A 24183-nucleotide genomic window follows, 5' to 3' on the forward strand; every position below is an offset into this window, starting at 1 on the left:
AGCAAAACTTTGTACTTTTCTGCTCAGGTGGGAGAAGGAAGACTCACTGATGTTATCATAAATGGGAGTGAAGCTAAATACTTATCCTCCACTACTGAATTGGATGAAATTAGGGCAGAGTAGAGTGTTTGTCAAAAGGAAATTATGAGGAAAAACAATTAGAACAAGTCCTGCATTATAAATGGGAATGCAGTATCACCTTTTTAGGCTCTGGACAAGTCTCTGTGAAAGTTAAGAGGATATGTTTGTCCAAGTGTTTATATAATGTAATAAGACTTATTAAACCATTGAAGTTTAATAAACTTGAATCTTTGTCTTTAAAGTAGGCATTTTAAATCATTAATCCTCAATCAATAGATAAAAAATATTTAAATCCATTCTTTCAGACATAAAAATGCCATCTTCATTTTTTCTAGATTTTCTTAAAAGCTGAGGAACTGGCTTTCCATTTAGTTCTGTCTTATTCTGCTTCCTGCACTAACATAATTCCCTTTTGTAGCTTCTTCCATTTCGTATATTCCTCCCCCACTTTCCAGCTCTAAACAAAACAAAAAAAAAAAATGACTTGCCACTTCGCTCTGGCAGACACCAACAGCAGGAAAATAACCTGACTTATCCATTATGTATACATAATTTTCACTAATATTTTTTGGAGTATTTTGCTTAGCTTGTCTTTTGAGTCATGCCCAAACCCATTCACTTTCCTGACATTTTAATGTCAGAGATTACCAGGAAAACCCACCTGTTCTAAGCAGTGGTTTTGGTATCATTATTAGTTTTAACTAATATGTGAATGCTGAACACTTGAGGATGATTTTAGTGAAAATGGAATTTTAATCACAACAGGGATTTACTGACCTACCTGTTTCTTTCTGCTGAAGTTCAATATTTAGCCATCACATTATTACATTCAGAATTTCCTGATTAAGTCCTATTTTATGCTCTGAAGACCAAATCCTCCTGAATTCTGAGGTTTGTATCCAGGCATCAATAGTCACCCAGTCCTGGCAGTACAAAGCTGCTCGCAGCATGGTTATTACACAAATCCTGTAGGAAAACAGTAGCAGATCCTGATTCTGGAGGAGTTCTAGGAACACAGTGGCTCTCCTTCTGTTCTCTTTTTCTGTGTAGCTGTAAACAGACCATCATACTTTGATTCTTCAGTGTTTTCCCAGGATCTGTTGGTGCAAGTACTTCTTAAGCATGAGGTGGTGACTTTAATAGTCCACAGTGGATTTTGTATTACTCTGTATTTAAATTCTTTTTAATTGCAAGTTCATTTCTACTGCCCAAAACTTCCAGTGGCAAGAGGTTCCTTAAGTCAGCCATGACTCTTATAAGTACTTAGGTTTTGAACCCAGCTACTGTCTGTTTCATCTGAAGTTTCCTAATTTTTTTTATAAGGAGGGAAAATGAGTATTCATGTTCTGTTCACCTTCTCCATTCCAATTGCAATGCTATTATCATACTTACGTATCTCTTCTCTTTAATCTTGTATTTTCTTAGTCCATTAAACTATCTTCCATACATGTGCTCTTCTATACCTTTTCCTCTCCTTCTAATTTTCTTTAAATCATGTCCTTAATCAGGTTATGATTTTTTGGTGTTATTTTACTTTCCCTTTCAACTTTTAATTCTGTATTCCTGTGTAATGCCCTATGTTTACTCTCTGTGAAATAATTGCAGGAGTGGAGAGATGAAGATGTCTGACTCCCAAGACTGATTACTTTACTAGTCACCTCTCCTGCTTTCATTTCCCTGTCTCCTTAACAGCTGCACGTGTCATGAAAGCCCAGCACTTTTCAAAGGGGAGCAAGTTTTGCTTTCCACCCCTTTTGCAGTAGATGCTTTTTGGTCCTCAAAAATATTGCACAACAGTTAAAGCTGGGTAAGTATTTTATTACTTATCACATTCTTTAAATATACTAGATTTTTTAGGGACATCATCAGAAATCAATGAAGAGCTGCAGTCTTTTACTGTAAGTTTTCACTGAATGATTCTAATGGGAGATTTTCACACTGGATGTCATGCACAAACTTTTTGTTTTATTCTTTTCTTGTTTATTTGGACTGCCCAGATTGGTTAGATAAATCACTTGATATCAGTATGAAATACTTATAACAATTTGTTTTTCTTCTGTGCTTACATGGATATTTTCTGGATGAAGAGATCTTTCCCCCTCCCTTCAGTCCCAACCCCCTTCTGAAATTCTGCGTGTGGGGAAATAAAAACAAAAAAAACCAAACAAACAATTTTTCAAAATACCTGGTTTATTTCTGCAAATAATTGATGCAAACTCAACTAAAAGAAAATTGATCTGGGGGCAAACCTAACCTTAAAAAACTTCTCTGCTTTGCAGTAAGCTTCGGGAAGAACAAAGACTCTTAAAAGTTGTTGCTTATTTCACTTTTAATAGTATTAAATGTAAATCTAGCAAACTTCATGAACATAGGATGAATATTTAACTCCAAAGTGGCAGGGAGGTATTCTGGTCTGTTTTATTATTGTTTAAGATTCAAGCAAGTGCTACATGGAATAACAAGCATCATAATAAAGTAATTTGATCCATTTTCTTTTCCTGGAGTCTCTGCTCAGTTTGATTCCAATGACACAGCAACACCCAGAGGTACCAGGGCTCTTGAGTCTCACAAAACTGCTTCTGTCCAGGAAGAGAAACACAGAGAATGATACAGAGCTGGGAGGGGGCAGAGAGAGATTTTTATTGGAAGCTGTTAAAGTGGTTGCTATGAGACCTTCTCCAGCTAACACAGGCACAGCAGCGAGTGTGAGGCTGATAAATCGTACCTCTTGTATGATACCTTTCCTTTCTGCCTTTTTTTTTTTTCCCCTAACACAGCTTTTACAGTTGTTTAAGATCAGAGAAAGCACCTGCCAGTTGCTTTTTCTTCCCTTTTGCTCCCTTCTTCTGCCTCGTGCAAGATGGAGCTAGAAAATGAAATGATCAGCTCCTCCAGCAATTCTTCAGCAGGCTCCAGAGAGTACAAGGTGGTGATGCTAGGAGCAGGGGGAGTTGGCAAAAGCGGTAAGTTTGAGCAACAGCATTTTTGGGGAGACGGGGTGAATTGGGAGTGTAAAGTTTACAGAACAAGAACGTTGTTTAATGAGGGGTTTCATTCCTCTTTCTCTTGCACATGGCTTGGATAAAAGACTATAATTCGTGACTGGGGCAATGAGTCAGCTTAATTTGTTACAGACTGACATGTCAGCCTTTTTAATTGGATATTTTTGTAAAACTAAAACTAAACTCCATTGTACATGAGGAGAGAGTGGTTAGCTTGCTGCTGTTAGCGTAACAGCAAGCGGTCATGTCACTCTAACACTTGGTGAGGGGTGATGGTTTGCTGGATAGTGTGGATGTAACTTGTTGGCCTGCCGGTCCTTGTGCCCAGGCAGAAATGAAACTAACTGCAAAGTCAGCTGTACAGTGCAAAGTGTGGAGGATGCCTGCAGTGACTCTGTTTTCTTCCCCGCATCTTTTGACTTCTTTGCTGAGTGTCATTATGGCTCAGCTGGTGTTAGTCTCCTCTCCTGTCCGGACAGTTACAGAATGCATGTCTGAGTCTCACTCCAGGCGATAAGGTAGATTTGCAGCATATTTTAATATCACTGTCCAGTGCTGGCAAGATATGCTAGTGTCTGACAATGGTATCTCTTCAGAGGAGTCATTATTTTCTCTGGACAATGTTTTCTTTTTCACAGATATTATCACCTTTGATTTATTCTCAGTGACACTAGCATTCTCTGTTCTTAAAAAGACTTTGCTGAATGTGCAGTGTTTGTCTCAGAAGCCGGTGTATTGAGCTGGCCACACAACAAGCATTTGATTACATCTTCTGGAAATTTAAAAGAAAAAGAGAAGAAGAAACCAAACAACAAAAAAAAAGGATAATATAATATAATATATCCAGGATAGATTCCAAACAAATTTCAGGATAAATGAGGTGTGACACTAAACTATGATAATTGTATAGATCAAATAAGTTTTATTTCCTATTCAAACAAGGCAAGGTATAAATGCAAAAAAATTAAATATTGGGAGTGGATATAATTTCCTCTCTGTATCCATAATTTCTGTTTTCTTGTTATGTTTGGCTTCAACTTCAGTAGCACATCTTTCAGTGAAAGCTATTTCCCATCAGTATTGCTTAACCAAGCAAACAATTCTTGCACAGATGTTATGCTATGATCACTGTATAAAATGGGAAAGAAGAAAATATTGGTTATCTCAAAGTAACTTTCTGCAATTTGAAATTATCTTTTCCATGGTAAAGCAGATATGCAGACTGTGTCAGCTGGAACTTTCAGCAAAATGTCACTTCTTTTTTTTTTCTTTTTTTTTTTTTTCCTGAGTGCATCCAAAAGATGGCAGCAATTTTTCCCAAACATATTACTGTAAGAACAATGTAATTTTGAAGACTCATTCACCAAAACAAAAGATATTGCGAACTATACCATATTCATAGTATAACTGAATCAGAACAGTCAGATTTTATATACACATTGAGGAAATTTCAGAGTTCTCATTTACTATTAAATAAGAGTTTTAAAGCATAAATGAAGTTTATTCAAATCTCCTCGTTCAGAAAAAAATAGCTGTTGATTTCATGATAATAAAGCCTTCAAATCTGTGGATTACACAAGGTAACAACATATTTCGAAAGCTGAGGACCACATAATTATCCAAGAGGAACTGGGTGTCTGTGTGGTCTAGAGAAATAAAAAAAAGATGAAGTGGATAGGTATGACGTTCAATGTGATTAATGAAAACCTCCTGTTGTTTTCACAAAAGTGAAACTTCTGGGGGAAAAAACCAGCAACTGAGAATTAAGAGTCTAGAAGAAAGGAGGTGGGCAGTTCATTATTTACTGGCTATGAACTTCCAATGTGGAATGGGCGTGAAATATTTCAGTAGAATCCTGAGATAATCCAACTGATAGAATTCTGAGAGAGATAAGGAAAAAATGATGTCCTTCCCTAAATCATTAATTCATTCTGACTGTTTTATATGCAGGATTAATTTACAATGGATTAAAAGCAGGAAAAGGCTCGACTGACTACTTTCATTCTCCAAGATGAGCTCTGCTTTCCTCTAATGACCTAGATTCACTCTGTCCAGGAAATTATGAATTTAAGTGTAAAAAAGGGTCAGGGTAGAATAGGGATGAAAGATTTAAAAAAAGTTCAATTTCCAACCTAGCGTTTGACAGATAAGTGATATATGGGGTGATGGATTGATAATATCCTGGCTTCTTTCCCCTTCTTCTCCCTCCTCTTTCACTTTTTAGTCATGATAAAAGCAGTAACAGCTGGGGTTAAGTTGCTGAGTGGGAAACCTCTTTTGGATGAAAGCCTTTCTGTTTCTCATTTTGTTCAGTATTAGATAATTCAGGTTTGGAAAGAATTTTCCTTAAGAACCAAGCCGCAGAAATGTTAGAAGATTTCTTTTTGCCCTGGACATAGTTCACTTCCAGGGATCCCCTGGACATTTTGATCTTCCGTTTCCCACCTTCTGCTGCTCTCTTACTGTGCCATTTCATACCGTCTGTATGGAGGTCTTTGCATTGAAAATTGCGTGCTCATTACAAGGGGCTGAGGGTGGTGATTGTATGTGCGGACAGGGAGGAATGAGGAAGAGGGCACCAGCAATGGATGTTCCTTTGACGTTGGTGTTTATAGAATACTTGCTTTGGATTGTCAGGCTTGCCTCTTCAGTTCTGTGTTCCAAGATGGCAGAAAATCCCAGAGGACAGCCAACCTCCTGTTATTTGGGCTATTCAGTGTACTAGACATTTTACAAGAGTTGGTAATAGAAGATATAAACAGCACATCCAAATCTGATACCCACCACATTCAGAGTGATGATGTGTAAACTGCAAATAATTTAAGAATTGTCTCTTAAGGGTCCTCACATTGCAAAATCGCTGCCAGAAGGGGGAAAAAAAAAAAAAAAATAAATCTCTGCCAGTATTTTATAGGAGGAAAAAACTCCCACCCCGATCCCCAGAGTTTGGAACAAACAGGTAATAGTGGCTTTTAATTAAAATGTACAAAGCTATAACTTGGCAGTGTTAGGTTTATGGTTGGACTCAATGATTTTAAGGTCTTTTCCAACCTAAATGATTCTATGATTCTCTATGTAAATTTTCCTGGGAAGTGATTTCTGTATCGTAATTATAGATTATAGATTCCCTAGAATGATTTATCCCTTCTAAGACTTCTGAAAATAGAACTATTTTTGTTTTCAGAGCAATATGCTAATTTATTACTATGTGTAGGTTGTGTCTGACATCAAGCACAGCTATACACTCTGCTGCAAGTTCAGACCAAACTTAGGTTAGAACCAGGAATTAAACTGAAATGAAATAAAATAAAATAAGAGTAAATTTTCTACTGACTCTTATTTGTTTATAGTCCATACCAAAATTACACATTTTTAATGATAATCAAATTTCAATTAAAAAAAGATTTTGACACTAGTTCTTCTCTGGTTTGATGGCAAATCTCAGATCAGCTCAGTACCGTTGAAACCTACCTCAAGTTGCCTGACGTAGGGTTTAAACCCTAAGAATCTTGGTGGTTTTGAAACAGGTTTTGTTTACAAATACCTTCAGAGATCTGCATCTGGACAGTGAACCTAGTACTCTCATGGTCCCCTGTCTGATGCAGCTCAGATCTCTGGGTTTACAAAAAGTATACATAAAAGACCCTCTAAATCTTGAGACCATGCATTGTTGGCTGATATTTAGCAAACTAATTACACTAATAACAATAAACAACTACAGCACATTCTGCAAAACATTAACAATAATTAGCTGAGGGGTTGCACAGTGACTACCAAAAAGAACAAACAAATTGATGTACCTGTGCAATTGAATAAAATAGACAATCTCTGTCTAATGAAAAATTATTACCTAGGCACCCTTCAAATGCTGATGAGATTGCACTATAATCTAACCTTAAGTGCATCTTCTGGGTTAAATGAAAATATTATTCCAGTTTGTTATTTTTTTTCCCCTAATGCTAGTAAAATTGATTTATTTAAGGATGAGTATGATCTACAGTTATTCCTAGTAATTGGAATTACATGTTTAACTATAGAATGGGTGTATCATAGAAGCAAAGTGAATTTCATGCTACCTGTCCTGTGAAATTTGCATTTCAGACAAGAAGAGGATTTTTTTTAAAATTAAAAAATTAATAAATATATGTTGCTAGTAAATTGTTTTTTTATCTTAGAGAAAATGTACATTTTTCAAGAATTATTCCTCAGCCTGATTGCCAGTTTATTTGCTGCCACCTTAAAAAAATTGAAGGGATTGTCAAATAATTACCCCAAGATTTTTGTAAAACTAATATTTTTTTAGTTTTAATATACAGGTTTGGAAAACATTTAGATATATATTTCCAGGTTTCAATCTTAAAAAATAAAAAAGAGGGGAAGAGAAGGGATTAAGAAAAGGTTCTCTTAGGGTTGTTAGAGGAAGAGCATGAAGAAATGTATTTCTCAGCCTGATCTGGTTAGGGGGGGCATGCTTACCCAATTGATTTCCTTCATTTTTTTGCCAGTGTTGCACAAATGCCAAATTTCTACAGATACAGGTGACTCATCCAATTAATTTCAGGATCATGTGTACAAAAAAAGTTCCAAAATGCGTGAAAACAGCAATTGTTTTTATGATGTGGGAACTTCTGTACTAGGAATTAGATTAAAGCCCCAATTTTCTTTCATTTATGCGATCAACTGCCTTTTTTTTTTGACTAGTTTTACCTCTTATTCTGTCTAGATAAAGCAAATTCTGTGCCTATTTATTTCAAGCATGTCCTCATAGCAAGACTCCCCAGTAAATAAAGATAGCACCATGGAGTGTGTACTGGAGAACTGGCCCACTCCAGCGGTTTGTTAATCCCTTGGAGATAAATTAACATGATCCAGGCTACACTGGAAAAGGATGAAGAGCAAAGGTAGAGAGTCCACTGGCATCAAAAGGGCTGAGGTTGAAAAGTATCATTTGGGTCTGCTGTTGCTGTTCTTACACCATCACAAGGCTCAGTATTGTAGAACACACTTCATACATCGATCAAACACCTTGTCAGTAGGGGTTTTTTTTGGGGGGTTGCTTTTGGTTTCCCTACCCCCCCCTCCCCAGTATGCTCTCAGGTACAGCTATGCTTCCCTAAATGGCTGGTAAATGGATCAAGGGAAAGAGTCTGGTCTTCTATTGTCTTCTGAGCCAAACCAATAGCTAGAATGAAGGTGGAGGATTAAGTTACTGCTTAGTATGGGTCAAGGTGAAAAAAGTAGCCTTTCAAGTGTCTGGGCATGCTGTGGGTTACAGTTAAGGCAAACCAAATTGCTTTTTTCCCCAAAAAATCAATATAAGTAGAGTTTTTGGTGTCTGATTTGGTGCTGCTTCTCCTGTGACTGCACAAATACCCATCTTTTTTTTAACTGGAGTAGAAATTCAGATACCCAATTAATAAAGACACACACCTGTATCCCTCTGAAAAAAAAAAAAAAATGTTTGTTCCCTTATCATCTTCTGTCTGAAAAAAGGTAATTTGGATTTTTAAGGCCAAATATAAGACCCTGGGAATTTCATGGAAATAACTAATTATGCTCATTCAAATGAAGAAAAAGAATTTAAAAAATGGGAAGGAATAAAAGATATCTATTTGTTGACCAGAGAAAAACTTCCTTGCTTGGTAATGGTTCTGAAAGCATAAGGGTATCGATCAGTCAAAATGACATATAAATTCCCTTGGTCACTTCATAGTACTGACTGTAACCTGTGATCAGCTGTGACCTGATGTGGAAGTGTCACTGCAAGGTTGGGTAAGGAAGAGAAGAGACAGAATACTAACAATGGTACAACCCAAAAGACACAGTAATACTTCTTGATGATTATATATCCATGGAGAAAAAATCCTACCTGAACACTGTAAGCCACCAGCTAAGTTTGTCCTGTCTGGGATGCTGTAAACTGAATCACAGTCGTAGTTCTAATGAAGAATTACAAATGTTATATGCAGGTTGACGGTGGTGTAGGTTGTATTTTCTCCATGAAAAAAGAAAACATTGCAGAGAAGGCCCACCAACGCCAGAAAACCACATCCCTGGGTATGGGCAACTTCCAGTTTTTCCCATAAACCAGATTAAGCCCTGGAGATTTTATAAATGCAGAGTTCTGATATATTTGTGATCTTTGATAACAAAACTGTTCTTATGTTTCAATTACCTTCACAGATAGGTTATTGAATTTGTTTCAAGCTCGATTTTGTGTAATTCCAACTTCTAGTCATTTTATCTTATCACTTCTTTGTTAACAACTTTGAAAAACTCCCTATTCTCTTACTATTAATACCTATAGAAAATGATCACCTTGATCTTCATTCTCTTCAATACATTTAGCATCTGCAACCTCACTTGTAGAAGCTTATTTTCCTGCTCAAAGCATTTTGTATCCTTAATTCGAGCTCCCTAGTATTTCCACATCGTTTTCTGAATATGAATTCCAAAAATTCATGTTATTCTATTAGTGGTCTTACTAGAAGCAATATAGCTTCCTGCTTTCCTTTTGACAGTCCTTTTTTGTTCCTCTGAGAATAATGAATTCCTCAGTTCAGGTATAGTTCACAGAGATCACATACAGAGAAATATCCACCGTAACCCTTAAGTTACTTGCTCTTTCCCCCAACGCAGTCGCCTGTGCTATCACATCTCTAGCAATGACCTGAATTCTGCCTTTCCATATGTGTTATTCTGTTTTGGAAGTATTTTGCTGGGTTGTGACCATTAAAGCTCATGATTTAAATAATTCTGGACCTGTTTCCGATATTCTTCATTTATCTTTAGTGTGTTTGTTATCCACTTGAAAGGATTAAACACATTGCTTATTCATTAATTTTCTTGACTATGGGCGGACCTTGTGGCCAGAATTATTTGCCTTGGGGAAATGAGTTAAAGATGTTTTCATTATTTTGCCAGTTCACATAATTCAGTGGCTGGAGGGGTGGAGGATTCAATTATGGCTCCTGCATTTAATAAGATGGTTTCTGCATGTGAGATACCAATTTGCTACTGAGAAAGCTGTCTGCAGTTCTAGTTTCTTCAATACCAGAAGCCATCTCATACACAGGACAGAGTTCAGAGAAGACCAACAGAGATGGTAAAAGGGCTGATGCAATACGATTTACGACAAATGACTATGACTATATTCAAATAGCTCTGTCAACCAGTAGTCCACGATTCTTTACAGTGCAACTTGCATATGTATACAGTGATTTAATGTAAATGGGACTGGATGCAGCTGTAATGTGAATGGGTTGATCTATCCAGCTTCTCCCATCATAACATCTGGATGATGAATACCCACTTGGATAAGGCTAGCAAGTAGGCTGGTCACTGTCTGCGCCACTTTGGCACAGGGGAAAGAGAATTTACAATATTTGAAGGTAATAAATATCAAGAAAAGAAGACATGTTTTCTAAAATTTGAGGAGGAAAGGGGTCAGAATTGCTTAATGGAGAGTCATCAGTTAAGTGGTAAAATTAGAATTAAAACATGTATAATTAGAGATGTATGAGCTCTTCAGGCCTGACTTCCTTTGGCCAATAAGAGCAGTATATATCCTTAACCATTTGCTTAAAAGCAAGATAAAGCAGATTTTGAAAGGAACAGATTGGTGAAAGTTGTATTAGTCTAATTGGTTTACGCTCATTTAAGATAGAAAAATATATTATAGAGATTAAGCATTAATGAGCAAACATACCTGAACAGAAAAAAGCATTTGCAGTCTTCAAACTCTCTTATAGAGGAGAAGGAATATTGTCATCCTCAAAATTATGAAATGTGTTAAAAGTTACCTGGACTTGTGGCTGATGTGGCATTACTGATGTGTAGAACCAGCATCTTTCTTTATGTTCAGACTGCTTAAGAGAGATCCTAAGGCTGGTCTCAAGACTGGACTTCATTCAGTACAAAAAAAGTCATTTATGTTGCCTCACACAGAGCTAAAGTGCATCTTTTAGAGTATAAGGGCTCCTGTATAACTGGAAACACGCTGAGGTGGCACCCTAACAGTAATGGCCACCTAACGTGTATGTTGGGTAGGGGTGAAGATGGAAGGTAAGTAGATCTGTTAGCTCCCCCCTTGCAAAACAACTATTCTCTGTTCTGCTGATGGAAATGGGATTTACTGATTCGGGACCTTCATCAAGACTCTCCTACGTGAACAATGATGTGAAGTGATTAGAACTCATGGAAGGTTATATTAATGAATCTGCTTTTCATGGCGTGATTTATTGAAAGAGGGCTTCACTTACACAGTGAAGATTTCAGTGAGATGTGTACCGCTCAGCTTTTCCCTATCATACTGCTTGCTATTAAGAGATAGGAAACCTTCTGGGCTGTTCCTCAACAACAGGACTCGAACTACCAAGGACCCTCCTGGTTTCAACCACACACAAATCTGTCATTTGAAATGCCCACATTGAAGTCTCAAATAAGGGAGAGATTGTCACTGTTTCATGACAATAACTGGGCACTGTAGGTATCTTTGCTGTAAACAATCTGTTGAGGCAGCCACAGGAACTGTTTCCCTTCCAAGCCATCCCTGCTGCTGAGCTGAGCCATCTGCAGCATTTTCGGCACATGCTATCTGCTAGAATTTGGATGAGATTAAATCCATTAGGGACACTCCTGAAAGCACAATTAGGAAAGATTTTTTTTTCCTTCTGTTGCTGCTTTCATCTCTTTTCCTTCCATACTTTCCATTTGATTTCCTTCCATTCCTCTGGTAATCCTTTTCCACTTTTAATTTGTTCATTGACTTTAATTAGTCTCCTTTTATGCCTGCAAGCCTTTCTAATTTTTTTTTTTTCCTAGAAGCTAGAAGAGTCATCACGCTCACACAGCTCCACTGACAGGTATCAAATGTTACCAAAGCATTGTGCAGGGTCACAGTTTCAAAGGTCTTGCTGTCTTGGGCAGACACTTTGCTGCAAGCTATAGTGATTTGCTAATGCATTACCTGCCCACTAACCAGATCCCAGTGGAGACACTGGCTAAAACCACTTTGTTTCAAGTTGTGTGGAGAATATCCAAAAGAAGAGTGTGTGTGTCTCTGTGTGTGTATATGTGTATAAAAGACTATCTCAGGAGCTGCCAAGTTGGGCTATTGTGATTCTGGCCTCCAAAAGAGGTATGTTTGCAACTCAGTTACCTGTTGTAAAGCAGTGTTTTATCTTTTCATTCAGACAAAACCCAAGAGCTAAACTAGTTATTTCAGGGGACCCAAAGGTGGACCCACAAACGGTTATAAGCTTTAAAAATTAATTTCATAAGCTTTTGCAAAGTAAAAGCTGTAATCAGCTGAGAGACTGATGCATGTAGTTCTTCTTTAGCTTACACTGACTACAGCTATGAGAAGAGCTGTTTAATTTTTTTCCTTGCAATCTCATTGAAGTGCCATGCAGTTTTGTAATTCTGTAATTCTTGTCCATTTTCACATGCACAAAATAAAGGAACCTTAGCTGAAATTCATATTGTCTGTCAGATCCTGCGATTCCTTTAGTAACTTTACTAGCCTACTACTTGTGTGACAGCTTGTTGTGTTGTACTGAACTGTTGTCTGCTGAACAGGATCTGCAGTGTCTTTACAGAAATGTCTCTTTAGCAGCTTGCAAAATATGTACCATTGTTTCAGATTTTTACTCAGAATGTTCAAAACCAATGCCAAGAATTGTCAAATTCTTGCTTGTTTCCAATCGGCAGAACTCTAGCTTCTTAAATCATGCAGAATGCCAGGCAGGCTGTAAAGTTTCCCCTTCTCTAAAATTTTGTCTGGGACTTTCTTAAATGGAAATGATGTTCCTTTCTCAATTTGAATAAAAAGTAATCGTCAGACATTTTCTACACAGTGAATAATCTTACTTGGGTTGCCTGGTGACAGGGTCATCTGTTCACTCATCGCACACAGTATACCAGAGGTCTGCTTCGTACAATATCTGCCACTGCATACAGCCAAAGAATGTATTCCTGGGCTTCATGAGGTCTCCTTATGTTTGTAGATATGGTCTAGAGACACTTTATTTCTCTACTGGGAATAGAGGAGAAGAAAGAGCAATCTATCACGGTAACCAATAGCCCCCCATGAGCTCCAGAAACCTGGTTTCCTGGGCCTTTGTTTCACTTACAGCAGTTTCAGTGGATTTTCCAGTGTCTAATAATAGCCGTGAATTTGCATCGTAGTCTCTCTCTCAGTGGGTACTCTGTTTACTGATCTGTTTTTATAAAAGTGGAAGTCAAAAGATTTTTTAAATCTTTCCTCCATGAAAATCAACCAAGATACTTAAAAGTTATTAAATGTCTGACATAACAGCAAGTAGTAAATCCTCTTCCACTTTTTTTGCAAATAACATGCTCAAAATGACAATTGGCTGTGATATTTGAGGGTGGAGAAGTGGTTAGGAAAAAAGCAAAACAGACGATACAAAAGAAACGAACCGAGCAGTGGGAAGGGGGAAATGTAAGAGGTGAACAACTAGGAATAAAGAACAAGAAATTAGAAAAAACAGAGGCATAGGAAAAAGTTTGAGAAAACAGAAAACTAGGCAAAGATGAGTAAAAGCAATGGTAAGGGAACAACGGCATAGAAGGAAAGGGCAGTAGTTCACACTTCAAAAAGCATTGGTTTCAGATGCTGTCTTTTCATTGTGCTTATCCTATTAGATGCTACTGGCCCGTGGTTATACCCCAACATCTTCTGCAGGTACTGGTGGCCAAAAAGTATACAGAGGCCATGTTAGTGCCTCTTTCTCCTGCCTCTGTGACTTTTTATCCCATGTTTCTCACCCACTGGCTTTCTAGAATGGGAAGCCGGAGAGGAAGCAGCACAAATCTTCTTGGCACGACCCTTTTTTTCCCAACTTTTCAGGTGCTGTAGAAGCTTGCCTCAGCCATGGACAAGGCTGTGTAAATCTAACCGCGATAGAAAATTATGGGGTGCTAGGCAAAGTGGTGCTTCTCCTTCTTACAATCATCCAGAACTGAGAGGAGTTTGTGGGCTCCAGCCTTAGCAATACCTAGCACCTAGTGAAATCAGTGGGAGGCCCAGCATTTGTCAGACTCTTCTCTGTTCTTTGAAGAATCAGATCCATCCAGACACCAAAATCTCAAATAAAACAATGAATCACAGTGGTACTAGAGATATATTTCACTCAGTACCAGGAAATAAAGTTAAGTTCTGTTTTTCGCTAATCTGGGAAAAATATCAAGATGCAAAGCAAAAATATATGTATTTCTATGTGTTTTCTCTTATTCTTTGTGACCCAGCTGTTACCTTCGCTCTCATTCCCTAGCTTTTACTGGTCATCACACTTGCCTATAAACAAACAGCTACCTCCCTCTAATCAAATGTAGACAAATGGTGGTAGGAGGAAAAATCAAAACAAAATGCCAGTGACTATAAACAGATTTAAACACACATATCGTTGAAACATACTCATGTAAGATTTATTTAAGTGTAAAGTAACACACATTTTCACTCTTTAAGGAAAACAGTTGTTAGTGCCAACGTGTTATTCAAAGAATTATAGAAAGCTCTGCAAAACCCAGTGAGATAACCACTTCTACTGATTGACAGTGACAGTATATTTAAAGAATAGAATTATTTGGTGATTGAAAGCCTTTATTCCTCAATGTCAATTTCGTAAAAAGAACTATGGATCAAACTAGTTTGTGAAACTGCATCGTATGTTTCTAAAGCATCACTGTACCTGCTGGGTGAGTATTAGTGTATTAAGTTTCAAGTATTAGTTAAATCAGTTTTGTATGTTGGGATACTCTAAGGTGGTATAATTCAAAGACATTATTAAGCCTGTGAATGAAGTGTATTTCTCCTTGTCTCTAAGCAGGGAAAATTGCAGAAACTAAAATTTTTGTTCCAACAAATTTGTAAGTGTTCCCTTCCTGACTCTGAGTATCTCAAATGAACTTGATAAAAATTGTAGGCAGTGAATAGTTTACAGGGTTGGAACTCATGGGAATATCTGTGGCACCACTGTTGTTAATTTAGTCACAACAAATAGCAGGATGTGGATTGGGAACAGATAAGATAGGCTGTAGTAGACATGATTGCTCAGGAAATGACCTAAGTAGACAGAATACCAGCTTGCACTGTGATGAAAGTTCCTGAGGGAATCAAAGGTTTCCCTGGCTCACAGTTCAAGTTCAATGCAACAGGCAAATACCATGAATAATTCTTTTCAGGTTTAGTGCATAACGGGTTGCTAAAAAATCATTAAGAGGTTGGTGATAGAACTACTTGCTTCTGAGTTCTAATTCCTTCCTCCCACTTTTCCCTCTTTTTTCTTGCAGGCTCTCCCTTCAAGCATATGGTAGAATTTATGAGGGATGTAGGAAATGTAAAATACCACCTGTTTATGTTAGTACAGTCTGTGGAACCCATGCTATCTTTCAAAATTCTTTTTATCTTTCTCATAAACTTACTTTAAGTGTATTTCCTGCTAATAAAATATTTTACCAGGAATACGGCAGTGTTGAAGGGCTTAGACTGATAATCTATTGTGAAATAGTTTTTCTGTTCCCGTTTTAAATTTTTTATATTTCTAATTTATTTCTATATTTATATTAATTTCAGGTTGTTTAACATATGATGATTTTCCCACAATGGCATAGTGTCAAAAACTTACCTATCTTCAGAACCATCTCTAGTTAAACTGATAACCAAACACATACTTGTTTACTTTAGCACTGGAAAACCAAGATAGGATAGGTGTTATTTGTTCTGCCAGTGTCTTCTGTGTCATATCTGTGCAGCTCAGTGATTACTGTCAGTATCGTGGCATTTAAAAGAAGAGCTGAAGAGAGAGTGGAAATGCAATTTGTGTTCTGTGCTGCATCACGCATCGCAAAGAAAACTAGCAGCTTAACGCAGACTCTTTCCTTGACCTTAGCAGTAAAGCAGAAAGAATACCGCTCTTTTTTCTTATACTGAGAGTTCCATCCAAATGAATGCATCTTAACGGGGAAGCCATTCACGCAGCAGTAGGTGGGGAGGGGAGGGAAACAGGGAAAAATTATGCAGTTGAAGAAAGAAATCTGCATTTGTTCCTGACTGTCTCTCTGAAATTACCACAGAATGCCTTGTCCCCTATTTTCTACCCTACCCACTCAAATATCTGTATTAAAAGGGTTAAAGTAGTGCATGGTTAAATGAGATGGAGCAGAGAGAGGGGAAGATGTAGGAATTACTCCAGTGATTTCTGTAGGTCTGGGGAGAAGTATCAAATAGTCTTGTATCCAGCAGACATTATAACAGAATTTATAACCAAATTTGAAGGACAAAGAACCTCAACCGTGTTTGGAGTTTGATACATTATGGAAGAGAATATCTAACAGGGTAAATGTTCCTGGGTTACAAAAAAGTTTCTAAAGTTTAAGTCATAAGTCACTGGGCAAGCAAGTATGGTGGATTGACCCCAGCCAACAGCCAAACACCCACCCAGCTGCTTGCTCGCTCTCCTCTCCCACAGGAAAGTGAGAAAGTGGAAGGCAAGAACACTTGCTCAAGATAACAGTTTTGATAGCTGAAGCAAAAGCTGCATCCACAAGCAAAGAAAAATAAGGAATTTATTCACTGTTTCCCATTGGCAGGCATATTTTTAGCCACATCCTGGAAAGCAGGGCCTCAGCACACATACTGGTTATTTGGGAAGACAAGTGCCATAACCATGAATATCCTCGCTTCCTCCTACTTCCCTTGAGCTTTTATTTCTGAGCATGATCTCGTATGATAGGGAATATCTCTTTGGTCAGTTTGGATGAGCTGTCTCAGCTGTGTCTCCTCCCAGTTTCTTGCCTATCCCGAGCCTACTTGCTGGGGGCAGAGTGGGAAAAAGAAAAAGCCTTGCTACTGTGCGTGCACTGTTCAGCAATAGCCAAAACATTAGTGTGTTATCAACACTGATTTAGTCATAGATCCTAAACATAGCACCATACGGGCTTCCCGGAAGAAAATTAACTCCATCCCAGCCAGAGCCAGTACAGCAATTTATAGTCTGAAAAGGAGTGAAGGAGATTTAATCGTTCTTTGTAATTTGTGTCTGTGACATCATGTTTGTTTCACATTAACCATATGTTAGTACCGCCATGCTCTTGTGTTTTGTTGAGTTGCTATTGGAGGCCACAAAGCCAATGGGGGCCATCATTATTTTCCTTCTTCTTTCTCCTTGTTTTTAATTTGGCTGTTGAAAAACTATCTGTTGTTTCTTTGGTTCCTCACTTAGAAACATCTTAGTTAAAATCTAACTACAGATGGACATCTCAGTGGCATGGAGGTATTTCTGCTGTACACCTTGCACATGTATGGTTTACTTGTAAGGACATCTCTGCAGTGCACACATGGTGGTTTAGAAATATTTGCAGTCCAGCTGCTTCACATGATCCTGGAGAGCACCAGCATTGAATCCAGCTGAGTCTTACGATCAGTTGCTAAGGTACTTACAGAGTTCTTGTAGCTTTTTCACACAAGAGGAAGTGAAATGAGGAGCATGCTACTTTTTTTTGCAGTTGAAATGAGGAATGCCGTATTTATAACACCATTAAATCATCATTGGCAAAAGGTGGGTCAGTATCCCTAGCATTTGGTGCCTCTGCTAAAGTACCTATAGTTCCAAGAAGACTTAAATCACTTTGAACTGTCTTTCCTGGAAGGAATCTGTTGATGCCCATACTGCAGGTCAGCACCGGCCAGTATTGCAGTCATCTTCCACTCCAAGTCTTCAGTTCTCGGTCTCAGGATTCTCCCTGCAGCGCAGTATTTGGGAGTCAGTCTGGGAAGCCAAACTGCTTTTGAAGTCTAAGATGATTCAATTCAGCTGTTCTATTGTAGCTCAGTAACTGAGCCAATATCAACCACGTGCAGAAATCAGACACACTGCAGCACAGCTGAGACAGTGGAATGGGTCAGCAGCAGTCTTCCAGGCAATTTTGGTGCCATGCAGGATAGACACTAGAGCAGGACAGCAGTGCTGTCTTCACACTGCAGCTCTCGTCATCTCTGTGATACTGGCTGCAGTTCTCAATGCCCAGGTGGTATTTTCCAAAGCATGGTAGTTTCTTGGCCTCATCAGGATTCTTGGCGAACCTTTATATCTGTTCTGTGGCAGGGAATGGACAGTTCTGAATGGTGATTCCCAAAGATTGTTAGCATGTTCTTACCAATGCCAGTAGTCAGTATCGAAGTATGCAATGGAGAAGACTGACTGAAGTGCCAGTTATTAAAGGCAGATGAGGTTTTGTCCCTCTTTCTTTCGGTCAACTTAATTTGATAGACATAAATGAAATAAAAAAATATAAAAATAAAAAATAAAATCCTTTTCTTCACTATTTCATCTGTTCTAATGTAGTGCTTATGACTATAGTATAAGGCTGTGTATTTCTGTGCTGTTTCCCCTGTCACTGTCTTGGTTCATACATATTTTTAAAAACTGCGTATCTATTTGTTAGTTTTTGAGCATTGAAAAGACACAAAAAGTTTGAGAGAACTAATAGTCCCCAGACATCCATAAATCTGTGGCTGGATTTTAATTTTCAGTTTTTAAATACATAAATCTGTATGATTAATGATCTCATCATTTACTTATAAATAAAAAGAAATTTAAGCTGCATGATGTGTAGCAATCAAATCACTGGTGTTGTTAATTGTGGCTGCTGATGCATATGCTGGTGGAAGTCAGAAAGATATTGCAAGCATAATACATGAGTAAATGTAAATATCTTTCTAGTCTAAGCTTTCTAATCCCCTGACACTGGAACATGGGGCCACGTTGCTACTGATTATCTAATGGCAAAAACTTGCATTGGAACACAGAATCTTAGCCTTTTACGTGATTTCCATAATTTATACTGTGTTTTGTGGTCCAGTGTACACCCCACCTCTCTGCTTGTTTCCCCATCTGTAAAATGAGACCAGAGATATTTGCCTTCCTTTGTATGTAATAAGCTTTCTGACCTTCAAATGCAGAATACTTTTTTAAAGCTATTAAATGATACATCCTAGTAGATACTTAAGCCACCAGGGGTCATCATGTGCAGCACAGTTCTGCGGCTGGTACCAGGTGACAAGTTCCTTGAACTTTATCCAGCAATTGCTTCAGAGTCCGTGTCATCTCAATAAGCAAATTAGGATAAATGTGATGAACACTAAGATAAATTCTGTAAAGATGATGCAACTAGACATAATGATTCAAGGACAGAGAATCTATAATACATTTTGGTAAACCAAGCAATCAGTGAAATTAGTGTATCTCTCCTCAAACAGAAGAGGGACTGTGAATGCCTACTTGCTACAACTACTGAATTACTAAGCAGATGGGGAGGCACAGCCAGCTTCTCCTTGGCCATGTTTTGGGCAGGGTCCAATATTATTCCTTTTCTCTGAGAATTCCTCCCAAATTGAAACTCCAAAAGACAAATAATAGTTTGTTTTAAACCTTGATAGACTTAAATGTTACAGATCTAATGAGGTGTTCAAGATTCAGGCAGCTCTGGATTTCCCAGAAAGAAGCATCCAGGATATTCTGTGGGCAGAAATTTCGGTAACAGTGATAAAATTCGTCTTGCCTAATTTCAGCTTCTGAAAATGTTATCTGAGTCTAGATATGTAGGCTCTTTCTATAGTCAATGGAGCAAGGAGGGCAATCCGAGAGATACTTAATGCTTTCCATTGTTTGAGAAGCCTGGATGACTAGGCAACTAGGATGACTAGTTGTCAAGGAATAGGTGGTAATAACCAGAATTCAAATGTTGGTAGGGGTGTCTGTAATTGATGTGGAGAGTTCTTGAACACAATAAATTGTTGCATTCAGTACCAGTTCCTATTATTGCAGAATTTATCAATATTTCCTCTTTTTTATATGATATATATAATGGCTTCACTGAGATTTGTTTTGAAGATATTTGTCCTCTGTGAAAACCATCTATAATTTCAGTGATGATAATGCTCCTCTTTAAATTGAACATGTACAGTCTGGTGGTCAGTGTTGTGTGTGTCTTCCTCAGACATTAATCCACTGGGTATATGAGACTTTTTCAGTCCCCAGTCTAAAGAGTTTGTTTCTTTTAGCTCATGCAGACTGATGAATTTAACTTTGGAGTTCCCTGTTCTAATATCAATGCTGGCCAATACAGTAGCCTTCAACATGCCCAGAGGTGAAGCTTCCAGTCACATTTCACTTTCATTAAAGCAAGTTAGATTTATGACTTTTTTATTTTCAGTGAGGCAAACAGTAAGAAATTGCTGTCCTCCTGCAATCTTCTTTTCATCCATTTTCAAACTGAAACAATTTATCTTCTACACATGACAGAACTGTGAATCAGTTATTATTTAGCGAGTGTTAATTTTGTCCGCAGTAAGTATCTCAGATTTGTGTAAAATATTTTATAAAATGTATGTTACTGCAAATTTCTTGAAGGGTCTCATACAGGAGAAGCATCATCACAGACTACATCTCTGTAAGAAATATTTTTAATCACATGGTAGCTAAGTTTTCCAGAAATGTAGGACTGAAGGAAGCTGACAGGATGCAAGGCTTTGCTTTGCTTGCATTCAGGCAGAGAATTCTCACCAGATAGGTACTTGATATTCATAGTTTCACTGAAGCAAGTTAAGTCAACAGTTTCAAAATGGTATCACTGTATTTAGAGAGTTTGGTGAAAGATGAGTCAGTGCTTCATGGAGCAGACATATCTTCTGACATTGACATCACTTTGTCTGCTGTGCTTCTCACTTTCACTGGCAGTGGTCCTTGATTGATCTCTTGTTCTGTGCCACTTGATTCATCACGGTCAGTGATCCAAGGGCATGAAAAATTCATCCCACGACAACAAATACTTTGTAGTTTATGATATTTCTTTCCCTTTCAAGCCAATTAATTCCTCCAGAGAGCAGAAAACTTATGGAGTATAGCAATTCTGGCATTTCTGTGCAGAGAGCAAGTACAATTGTGTGTCTCCATTCTCTCATGCAGGAATAAAGATAATGTGTTACGGAGCTGAATTATCTAAATAATGACAAAAAGTAATTAGTCTAAGGGAGTTGGTTGTGCAAAGGAATTTATTTCTGCCCTGATGGTAAGTATCACTTAGTACTATGTACTAAATTTCCGGAAAGATGTATAGACCTATATCCACAACAATTTTCTTTTTGAGGAAAATTTCTGTTTTAAACTACTTATCTTACTTAGATGAATAAATTCCAGCCTGTCTTCATGTCACTGCACCTTTATTTATTGTGATACCTACTCATCTACATTAAATTTTGATCTTCCACAAGCAGAATGGCTCTGTAATGTGTAATTCTCTCTAAACTTGCAGTTGAGACCCAGTTTTTTCACCAGAGTTTTCAACTAAAAGAACTGGAGTAGTGCTATGACTATAGATGCTTTGGAGATTCTCAAATGAAAACTATACAATCAGCCATTATTAGGTGAAAGAAATGAATATAGAGCTCCCAAGATGCAGGGCAGAGTCTTATCCCCAAGACCACCTTTCCTCTCTCAGAATGGGAGTCCAATTTGCACATCATCAGACCTAGAAATTGTGATATTTGATAAATGCTGTCTGATGCTTTTTATGTTATCTCTTATAAGGCAAGGTGGCATCTGAAACAATCAAAGAGACAAATGAAGTGAGAACTTTGCATAAGAGACAGATGATACGTAATTTAAACTATCTAGTGGCTGACTACAGTAATTGAGTTGAACAAATTACTTTCCTGAAAACAAGTGGTAGAGTCATCTGGTGCAATATGAGTAAATATCTGGTGCACATGTGTCAAAGCTGAACATGTGGTGCATAACTGAGGTAAGGGAGGCCAAATCATACACCTGCTTGTTCCTAGACTGTCTTTACTTCATCTCTTTGTCCATGCTTCTCTCTATCTCACTATATTCAGCTTAAACAGATAAATCTCATCAGATCTTTTCTATCGTGCAAAAAAGAGGCATTTTCTCTTCACATTTTAAAAGCTGTGTCATATTACGATGCCTGTGTCACTGCAATATAGGACAGCTATTCTCATGGTTTTTTGCCTTATACTTTTTGCCTCATGCTACATCTCTAATGCTTTCTAAGAATTAACATCATCTGCTTATTTTCTTCATGTATATGTTTGTGCAGAACTGCTCACGTTTTTTATTCACAAACACCAAAGTTTCTATAAGTCTTATGAGAGTCATTTATCGGAAAATAATTTATCTTTAGATGTGCTTTGTGTGTTCAGGGAGGAGGAAACAATATTCTTAATGTGGCAGCTCTGGAGCTGGCATGAATTTATGCAGTTCCATTAGTGACACTACATATCAATTCCAGTCCCAACTGACCAATGTTGTGATTAGCATGAGCAGTATCCCACTAAAATTTCACAGACTTTGACAGACTTGTGCAGGAAGCACAATGAGATAGAGATCACTACTGTCAAGTCTCTTGAAATGTATGAAAATAAACTAAAGCCCAATCTCTGATAAATATTTTACATTTCAAAACTGATGCACAGTTGCTCCAAAAACAGCTCTTTACAAAAATCAATTCAGTAATTGCAAAATGCATAAAAATACACTATGCACCTGTTTTATCATTATCCACTTGAGAATACCAGACTTTCAAAGGAAAGCAAAACAAACAAACTCTGAGAGTAATTCTTTTATAGCAGTAATCTAAAGAATCAATAATATGACACTCCATGTTAAAAAATAAATTGAAAAGTTACTGTGCTCTTCTGAATATTCTGTGAGTGGCCGGATCATAGAATCATAGAATCATAGAATCATAGAATCATAGAATCATAGAATCATAGAATTATAGAATAGAATAGTTTGGGTTGGAAGGGACCTCTAAAGGTCATCTAGTCCAACCCTCTTGCCATGGACAGGGACATCTTCAACTAGATCAGGTTGCTCAGAGCCCCGTCCAACCTGACCTGGAATGTTTCCAGGGATGGGGCATCCACCACCTCTCTGGGCAACTTGTGCCAGTGTTTCGCCACCCTCAGTGTAAAACATTCCTTCCTTATATCTAGTCTACATCTAACCCCCTTTATTTTAAAGCCATTCCCCCTTGTCCTGTCGCAACAGGCCCTGCTAAAAAGTTTGTCACCATCTTTCTTATAAGCCCCCTTGAAGTACTGATAGGCTGCAATAAGGTCTCCCTGAAGCCTTCTCTTCTCTAGGCTGAACAACCCCAACTCTCTCAGCCTTTCTTCAGAGGAGAGGTGTTCCATCCCCCTGATCATTTTTGTGACCCTCCTCTGGACCCGCTCCAACAGGTCCGTGTCTTTCTTATGCTGAGGGCTCCAGAGCTGGACGCAGTACTCCAGGTGGGGTCTCAGCAGAGCAGAGTAGAGGGGCAGAATCCCCTCCCTCCACCTGCTGGCCACACTGCTCTGGATGCAGCCCTGGATACGATTGGCCTTCTGGGCTGCGAGCGCACATTGCTGGCTCATGTCCAGCTTTTCATCCACCAGTACCCCCAAGTCCTTCTTGGCAGGGCTGCTCTCAATCCCTTCATCCCCCAGCCTGGGTTGATACTGGGGGTTGCCCTGACCCAGGTGCAGGACCTTGCACTTGGCCTTGTTAAACCTCATGAGGTTCACACAGGCCCACTTCTCCAGCTTGTCCAGGTCCCTCTGGATGGCATCCCATCCCTCTGGCGTGTCAACCGCACCACTCAGCTTGGTGTCATCTGCAAAACTTGCTGAGGGTGCACTCGATCCCACTGTCAATCAGTCTGACTGAATGTCTGAGAAGTGATTTTGTTGATTTTCCTTTCTGTTAAATAAACATATAGTTAACATGTTGGTCTTCCAAAGCCAGTTGAAGATAGTGACAAGACTTGTGTCGACTTCCCTAGGCTGTGAACAAAGATGTAATGCTCACCTTCTCTGTATTTAACTGCACTAGAAGTTTTACTAATCTCTTCGTACGTATAATTACTCTTAATCTTTCCTCGGTTCTCAAGAGTTTTTCCCATGCAGTGATAAATATACAGCAGAAATATTACAGGATTTTGTTACTCTCCTTTGTACACTGACACCAGATAGGAAACAAGTTTCAGGTTTATGTGAAATTCAGTGATCTTCAGA

General features: G+C 38.2%; 1 protein-coding gene across 1 annotated transcript in view; it reads left to right on the plus strand.

Annotated features, from left to right (window-relative positions):
* Positions 1–2786: 2786 nt before the first annotated feature.
* LOC143172549 (GTP-binding protein Rit2) overlaps positions 2787–24183 on the plus strand; it is a 181777-nt gene continuing 160380 nt past the window's right edge. Inside the window, exon 1 of the mRNA XM_076362118.1 lies at positions 2787–3044. Within this exon, the coding sequence (XP_076218233.1) occupies positions 2942–3044 (103 nt within the window). The 5' untranslated portion in view covers positions 2787–2941. The remainder of the gene's footprint in view (positions 3045–24183) is intronic.

The sequence above is a fragment of the Aptenodytes patagonicus genome, chromosome Z, assembly GCF_965638725.1.
Source record: "Aptenodytes patagonicus chromosome Z, bAptPat1.pri.cur, whole genome shotgun sequence".
In the NCBI taxonomy this organism is placed as follows: Eukaryota; Metazoa; Chordata; class Aves; order Sphenisciformes; family Spheniscidae; genus Aptenodytes; species Aptenodytes patagonicus.